We start from the raw sequence: 8,676 nt of genomic DNA, 5'->3' as shown, positions 1-8,676 counted from the left end.
TGCTGGGGATGGTGAGATGTTAAGATTGTAATTTGGGTACGTGGAGACCATCCGTGCAAAAATTATTCGATATTATGATAGTGCGTTGAGATCGTCCGCACAGACACGTGGAGATCGTCCGTGTCGGTATATGGACCTCGCGAGTCCCCCATGGGTCATGAACTCTCGATTTATTTCCGAGGAGTATCATGTATATACAGTTGAGTGAGTACTGGGTATTCTGAGTCATATCATTACACGACATCATATTGCATTGCATTTCATCCCATCATTCATTCTTGATGACTATACGTTTCGTTTGGTGTTTGGAAAATATTAAATGTTGATTTCCTTTATTGATGAAACTTAATACTAAGTGTAATATATATATATATATACTTGTACAATCTAAGAATTTTTTTTCTTATATAACTCCCGTCACTACTTCTTCGTTGTCGGTCAATGAGACATACTGAGTAGACGTGGTTTCCTACTCATACTACGCTTGTTTCACTCTTTGTGGTGCAGATTCGATTCCGAGTAGGAGCTCATCTCGTGGAGAAAATTGAGTCCGGCTTGAGGTTCTTGGAGTTGTGGTGAGCTGCTTGGCTGTTCCGTGGCCCACACCTCCTTCTATCTTTTATTTATTCTATTATAAGTATTCAAACAGGATATCCCTTATGTTAGATTTGTCATTTAGTTTCAGACTTGCTTCGAATTTTAGAACCTCTTGTACTTAAGACACCAATTCTTGTGGTGATATATTTTATCTTTCGCATTTCGTACTTATAAGGAACTCAATGTTGGAGATTCTTGCTAAGCGTTTGTCTTTTTTACTCATTTGTTGGTTTAGTTGGGTTAATATGTTGGGTTGGCTTACCTTTTGGTTGGGAACATAGGTGCCATCACGACTTGAAAAATTTGGGTCGTGAAAAATTTGGTATCAGAGCCCTAGGTTCATCTGTCTAAAGAGTACAAGAGCAATGTCTAGTAGAGTCTTGCGGATCGGTATGAAGATGTCCATACCTATCTTCGAGAGGCTATAGGACATTTAGGAAATAATCTGTTCTTTTATTCATTATCATGCACACTTGACCTTGTAGAAATTCTAATCTTAATATTTCTTTCTCTCTCAGATGGCGAGGAATCGTACATCGGCAAGTGGTGGTCAGGATCCTATTCCTGCGCCTGCTTCTGGGAACACTGTCCGAGGTAGAGGTAGGAGACGAGCTCGAGGTCAGGGTGGGGGCCGTGTTGCAGCACTGGTGGATGGTCAAGTACCAATAGCTACCCAGGGCCGTGATAGGACCGTACCTCCTGATGCAGAAGTTATTCATGGGGATGTGCAAGATCGTGTCGAGGGGGATGGGCAAGCTCAGGCTCCACCCAGTACTATTGTCCCCCCCAGTGCTTCAAGATAACTTGGCTCGTATGTTAGGAATGCTAGAGGGGATGGCCCAGGCAGGACCTTTGCCTGTCACTTATGATGGCTCACAGACCCGTGTTGGAGGTCAAACTCCAGATCCGATAGTTGCTCCAGATTCTCAGATTCCCAGGACTCAGCCAACTGCCGTTGTAGCTCCTCATTTGCATAGTATGGAGTTTCCAGATATGACATCACATTTGATGAATAGGCCTTCTATGACTATTGATGAGCAAAAGATGTTTTGGAGGTTCAGACTAATAAAACCTCCTACTTATACTGGTGACTTAGCTGAGGATGCATATGAATTCATAGTTAGTTGTCATGAGAGGTTGCATAATATTGGATTAGTGGAGTCTCATGGAGTTTACTACACAGCATTTCAGATGACTGGCTTGGCTAAGCAATAGTGGAGGGATTATATTAGTAGTAGGCCAGCTAGATCCCATCCACTATCCTGGACTGAGTTTACTTAGGTATTTCTATCCAAATTTGTTCCACGCAGTGAGAGGGAGCGCAAGAGGGCCAAGTTTGAGGGTTTGCAACAAAATGGTATGTCAGTTGCAGAGTATGAGGGTAAATTTCATGCCTTGGCTAGGCATGCTTCGATGATACTTCCCACAGAGGCTGAGAGAGTGAGGAGGTTTGTTAAGGGGTTGATTATTCCGATCCGTCTAGGAGTTTCTAAGGTTGCTGCTTCTGGTGTTCCATTCCAGAAAGTGGTAGATGCTGCTAAGGAGTTGGAGATGATTCGACGTGAGGGATTCGAGCAGCGAGAGGGCAAGAGGACTCGTTATTCAGGTGATTATGGTGGTGCTCCGCCTAGGGGTCGGGGTTACTTGGGCAGAGGTTATCACCCTCAGTCCAGCAGACCCATTCATGCTGCTATACCAGCGTCTGAGGCTGGTTACGCTGGGCATAACTCTTCGAGCTCGGTACATACTTCGCAGGGTTCATCTTCTAGACCTGTAGTTCGTGGAGGGCATTCTGGTCATTCCGGTTCCTCTCATCAGCCGGCATCTCGTAGGGGTTGCTTTGAGTGTGGTGATATGGGACACTTTGTGAGAGACTGCCCTAGGACCAGACGTGGTGGCTTACTTCAGGATTCTCAGGCTTCGACTTCCAGGGCTGCACAACCTCCAGCTAGGGATGGTGCACAAAATGGTAGAGGTGGTTCTCATTCAGGTAGAGATGGTTCTCCTTCTGTTCGAGGTGGTGGTCGTGGAGGTTCACAATCTAATGGAGGTCGTTCTCACTGTTATGCTTTTCCAGGTAGGCTAGAGGCTGAAGCCTCAGATGCTGTTATCACAGGTATTATTCCGGTTTGTCATCGATCAGCTATTGTATTATTCGATCCAGGCTCTACTTATTCTTATGTGTCCACAAATTTTGCTCCTAGTCTGGATATATTGTGTGAGTCTCTTTATTTGCCGATACGTGTTTCTACTCCTGTCGGGGATTCTGTAGTTGTAGATCAAGTGTATCGTTTATGTAGTGTTACTTTGATGGGGTATGACACTCATGCAAATTTAAAGGTCTTAGAAATGATATATTTTGATGTAATTCTTGGTATGGATTGGTTATCTTCTTACCACACAATTTTAAATTGTCATGCCAAGACCATCACTTTAGCTATGCCTGGAATTCCTATAGTAGAATGCAGAGGTACTCTTAGTTATCCCTCTAAGGGTGTGATATCATTCCTTAAGGCTCGTCAGTTGGTACAGAGAGGATCTTTGGCGTACTTGGCCCACATTCGAGATACCAGTATTGAGACTCCTATGCTTGAGTCTATTCCAGTAGTTAGTGAATTTTCAGAAGTATTTCCGACCGATTTGCGAGGTCTTCCACCAGATCGAGATATTGATTTTTGTATTGATGTGGAGCCAGGAACTCGGCCTATTTCCATTCCTCCTTATCGTATGGCACCAGCTGAATTGAAAGAGTTGAAGGAGCAGCTGCAGGATTTGTTGAGCAAAGGTTTTATTAGACCAAGTGTATCTCCTTTGGGTGCTCCAATGTTATTTGTGAAGAAGAAAGATGGATCTATGCCTATGTGTATTGACTATCGGCAGTTGAACAAGGTAACCATCAAAAATAAGTATCCAATACCTCGTATTGATGATTTATTTGATCAGTTGCAGGGTTCTTCAGTTTCCTCCAAAATTGACTTGAGATCTGGCAATCATCAACTGAAGGTTAGGGCGGAGGATATCACTAAGACGGCTTTTCGAACACGTTATGGTCATTACGAGTTTTTGGTGATGTCTTTCGGACTGACTAATGACCTAGCAGCTTTTATGGACTTGATGAATGGAGTGTTCAGACCGTATTTAGATTCCTTTGTTATTGTCTTCATAGATGATATATTGATATACTCACGCACTAAGGAGGAGCATGAGCATCATTTAAGGATTGTTCTTGGGATTCTAAAGGAGAAGAAGCTTTATGCAAAGTTTTCAAAGTGTGAGTTTTGGCTTAGTTCGGTAGGGACATGTAGTGTCCAAGGAGGGTATCATGGTGGATCCTAAGAAGATTGAGGCGGTTAGAGATTGGGTCAGACCTACTTCAGTTACTGAGATTCGGAGTTTCGTAGGCCTTGCAAGTTATTATCGACGGTTTGTTGAGGGTTTCTCATCCATTGCATCTCTATTAACTAGATTGACACAGAAGGAGGTGACTTTTCAGTGGTCTGATGAATGTGAGGTTAGTTTCCAAAAGCTCAAGACTTTATTGACTACTGCTCCAATTTTTACCCTACCCGTAGAGGGAGAGGGTTTTGTCGTATATTGTGATGCTTCACGGGTTGGTCTTGGTTGTGTGTTGATGCAGAAGGGAAGGGTGATAGCTTATGCTTCAAGGCAGTTAAAGGTTCATGAGAAGAACTACCCTATTCATGATTTAGAGTTGGCGGCTGTTGTGTTTGCATTAAAGATTTGGAGGCATTATCTTTATGGTGTGCATTGTGAGGTGTTCACGGATCATCGTAGTCTCCAGTATATATTCAATCAGAGGGATCTAAATTTGAGGCAGAGGAGATGGTTGGAGTTGCTCAAAGACTACGATATGACTATTCTTTATCACCCAAGCAAAGCAAATGTTGTAGCAGATGCCTTGAGTCAGAAGGCGGTAAGTATGGATAGTCTAGACATGTTACAGGTTGGCGAGCTTCCTTTAGCTAGGGATGTCCAATCCCTGGCCAATAGCTTTGTGAGACTTGATAGTTCAGAATCTGGTAAGGTGTTTGCTTATATGGAGGCTAGGTCATCCTTGTTGGAGCAGATTCGGGCTCAACAGTTTGATGATGGTGATTTATGTAAGATTAGGGATAAGGTTTTAAACGGAGAAGCCAAGGCTGCATTTCTTGATAGTGAGGGAGTTTTGAGGATTAAGGGTCGTATATGTGTTCCTCGTACAGGTGATTTGACTAGATTGATCATGGAGGAGGCTCATAGTTCAAGGTACTCTATTCATCCGGGGGCTACTAAGATGTATCGTTACTTGAAGCAACACTATTGGTGGTGTCGTATGAAGAGGGACATAGTAGATTTTGTATCTCGATGTTTGAATTGTCAGCAAGTGAAGTATGAACACCAAAAGCCTGGAGGTATGACTTAGAGGATGCCCATACCTGAGTGGAAGTGGGAGCGCATTGCTATGGACTTTGTGGTAGGGTTGCCACGTACCTTGGGTAAGTTTGATGCTATATGGGTCATCGTGGATTGACTGACTAAGTCTGCACACTTTGTACCAGTTCAGACTACCTATAACTTAGAGAAGTTAGCCAAGATCTATATTCAAGAGATAGTTCGTTTGCATGGGGTTCCTATATCTATTATTTCAGATCGTGGTACCCAATTTACCTCTCATTTCTAGCAGTCTATGCAGAAAGAGTTGGGCACTCGGGTGGATCTTAGTACAACCTTTCACCCTCAGACTGATGGTCAATCTGAGCGGACTATTCAGGTTCTCGAGGATATGTTGCGGGCGTGTGTGATTGACTTTGGTGGTCAGTGGGATCAGTTCTTGCCTTTAGCAGAGTTTGCATACAATAATAGTTATCATTCGAGCATTGGGATGGCACCATTCGAGGCTTTGTATGGTACGAGATGTCGATCTCCAATTGGCTGGTTTGATGCATTTGAGGTTAGACCATGGGGTACAGATTTGTTGAGGGAGTCTTTGGACAAGGTCAAGTTGATCCAAGATAGACTTCTCATGGCTCAAAGCAGGCAAAAGAGTTACGCAGATAGGAAGGTTCGTGATTTAGAGTTTATGGTTTGAGAGCGGGTTCTACTTAAGGTTTCACCCATGAAGGGTGTGATGAGATTTGGAAAGAAGGGCAAGTTGAGTCTAAGGTACATTGGTCCTTTCGAGATTGTGGAGCGTATTGGTGAGGTGGCATATCAGTTGGCTTTGCCACCTGGGTTGTCAGGTGTCCATCCTGTATTTCATATGTCAATGCTTAAGAAGTATCATCAGGGTGGTGATCATGTGATTCAATGGGATTCAGTGTTACTTGATCAGAATTTGACTTTTGAGGAAGAGCCGATAACTATTTTGGATAGGCAAATTCAGAAGCTAAGGTCCAAGGAGATTGCTTCAGTAAAGGTTCAATGGAAGCATCGTCCACTAGAAGAGGCTACATGGGAGACAGAGTCAGACATGAGAAGTAAATATCCTCATATTTTTGAGCGTTCAGGTTAGCTCTTTTCTTTTTCCGTTCGAGGACGAACGTTTGTTTAAGTGGTAGGTGATGTAACGACCCGCTGGTCGTTTTGAGAACTAGGACTAGTTTGACTCCTTTTGAAAATTTAAATGGGTACTTTTAAATTATTCGAAGACTAAGAGTATTTAGTTGAAAAAAAAAATTTAGTGAAGGATTAATATAGTTAATAGTTAATGGGTCATATCCATAATTTATTCAATATCTTATACTTGACCCATTAATTTATTTATGTTAGTGGGATTAGTTTATTTGTTATAACAAGCTAACATTAGAAAAAAAACAGAAAAATAAAAAGGGTTCAAAAACTACCGGCGACGTGGGCATAATATTTACTCGTGAGTCGTGTATTGCAGGTGAACTTTCAATCTAATTGTGTTATTGAATGTTCATAATAATATATTATTCTTATTTTTTTATGATTTAATGGGATAATATAGTGCAAAAGTGGTGGGGTTAGGTGTGTGTTAGTCATTGAGTGAAAGAGTTTTTTACTTTTGTTGTTTTCTATTTATATTTTTATGTCAATTTTCCAATTTTGCTTTGTGTACCTGCAAGGTTAGTGGACAAATTTTGTGACTTTCCAATTCTTCTTTATAGATAAAATTATTTTTTTTAAGGTTTTGATTTGAATTCAAGAATGAAATGGTCAGAATAGATAGAAAGAGACATTAAATAAGAGTTTTATATTATGGGTCCTTACTAGTACTTGGTTGAAACATTTTGAATTTTTTTCTACTTTTGGCAAGGTTTTTAGTTCCCAAGGATTTTCAATGGCTGCAGGGATAGTTCTCTTTCTTTTTGGGATTGAGAAATTGTATGCAAATATGCAGATGTATAGGAATTTGAGGTGCAACAAACTAGTTCTTCGTAAATAGTTTTAAGTTGGCTTATTTTCTTATTATTATCACATTAAGATACTAGTTTTTGGTATATTGAGATAGGAAATTAATTATTAGGTGTATTTTATATTAAGATTGATATTTAGGGTATTTGGAGAGATGAAAGTTCAATTCTTGACTTAAAATTTAGCAAGTATAATAATTTTGGCATATAAACTATATTAAAATTTGGAAATTTATTTGAATTATGAGTGAGTTTTTTTTTGGGTCTATGATAGACATACAATAATTTTAAAGTCTACAAACTCGCTTACTTACGAATACTGCGTAATTGGTAGATTGTGAACATTCTGAAACTTTGCGAAAGGGAAAGAAACTATCTTGAAGATTCGTGGCACGAGGTTCGGCTCTTAAGGTATGTTAAGACTTTTTAGACTTGTTGAATGACGTTTTCCTAATTAAAGATTAAAAATGAAAATAGACAAAGGAATAAGGGGGAAAGATGGTGGTCTCGTATCAATGGTGTGACGGGCATTGGTACGAGTACCAGTGTTATAAAACGGAAAATTACTATTATAGAATGTGGATTGAAATTTGAGAATGCCAAACATATGGGCATTAGCTGATATATTATTGACTTGAATTCCATGTGTGATTGTGTTCTATTTATTTCACCAGTATAGTTGTGTTAATTGAGGTGGTTACATATTATGTTCATATTGAATTATTGAGATGCATCATCATCCCCTCTATTGAAATAATATTGTGCACATGCATAGACATGAAACTGAGTATAAGTTGGGCACGTGGAGATCGTCCGTGCTGGGGACGGTGAGATGTTAAGATTGTAATTTGGGCACGTGGAGACCGTCCAAGCGAAAATTATTTGATATTATGATAGTGCGTTGACATCGTCCACACAGACACGTGGAGATCGTCCGTGTCGGTATATGGACCTCGCGAGTCCCCCATGGGTCATGAACTCTCGATGTATTTCCGAAGAGTATCATGTATATACGGTTGAGTGAGTACTGGGTATTCTGAGCCATATCATTACACGGCATCATATTGCATTGCATTTCATCCCATCATTCATTCTTGATGACTATACGTTTCGTTTGGTGTTTGGAAAATATTAAATGTTGATTTCCTTTATTGATGAAACTTTATAGTAAGTGTAATATATATATATATATACTTGTACAATCTAAGAATTTATTTTCTTATATAACTCTCGTCACTACTTCTTCGTTGTCGGTCAATGAGACATACTGGGTACACGTGGTTTCGTACTAATACTACGCTTGTTGCACTCTTTGTGGTGCAGATTCGATTCCGAGTAGGAGCACATCTCGTGGAGCAAATTGAGTACGGCTTGAGGTTCTTGGAGTTGTGGTGAGCTGCTTGGCTATTCCGTGGCCCACACCTCCCTCTATCTTTTATTTATTCTGTTATTAGTATTCAAACAGGATATCCCTTATGTTAGATTTGTCATTTAGTTTTAGAGTTGCTTCGAATTTTAGAAGCTCTTGTACTTAAGACACCAATTCTTGGGGTGATATATTTTATCTTCCGCATTTCGTACTTATAAGGAACTCAATGTTGGAGATTCTTGCTAAGCGTTGGTCTTTTTTACTCATTTGTTGGTTTAGTTGGGTTAATATGTTGGGTTGGCTTACCTTTTGGTTGGGAACATAGGTGCCATC

At 40.4% G+C, this 8,676-nt stretch overlaps 1 protein-coding gene across 1 annotated transcript; it reads left to right on the top strand.

Moving 5' to 3' along the window:
* The first annotated feature begins 2,010 nt into the window (after positions 1-2,010).
* Positions 2,011-8,369, top strand: LOC138338591 (uncharacterized). Its single transcript, XM_069289569.1, has 7 exons — positions 2,011-3,274; positions 3,335-3,868; positions 4,512-4,642; positions 4,685-4,820; positions 4,979-4,986; positions 5,369-5,659; positions 8,298-8,369. Exons 1-7 carry the CDS (start codon positions 2,011-2,013, stop codon positions 8,367-8,369), a joined length of 2,436 nt encoding a protein of 811 aa, XP_069145670.1.
* The last annotated feature ends 307 nt before the right edge of the window (positions 8,370-8,676 follow it).

Source organism: Solanum lycopersicum, chromosome 9, assembly GCF_036512215.1.
Source record: "Solanum lycopersicum chromosome 9, SLM_r2.1".
Taxonomy (NCBI): domain Eukaryota; kingdom Viridiplantae; phylum Streptophyta; class Magnoliopsida; order Solanales; family Solanaceae; genus Solanum; species Solanum lycopersicum.
Note: the sequence above shows the minus strand (reverse complement) of the source record. Positions and strands in the feature narration are given on the sequence as shown.

Excerpts from the sequence above, each read along its gene's own strand:
- LOC138338591 (XM_069289569.1), top strand. The coding sequence starts at position 2,011 with ATGATACTTCCCACAGAGGCTGAGAGAGTGAGGAGGTTTGTTAAGGGG. Across the intron at positions 3,869-4,511 it reads TTATGCAAAGTTTTCAAAGT|ATGCCTTGAGTCAGAAGGCG; the intron begins GTGAGTTTTGGC and ends ATGTTGTAGCAG. Across the intron at positions 5,660-8,297 it reads AGAGTTACGCAGATAGGAAG|ATTCGATTCCGAGTAGGAGC; the intron begins GTTCGTGATTTA and ends TTTGTGGTGCAG.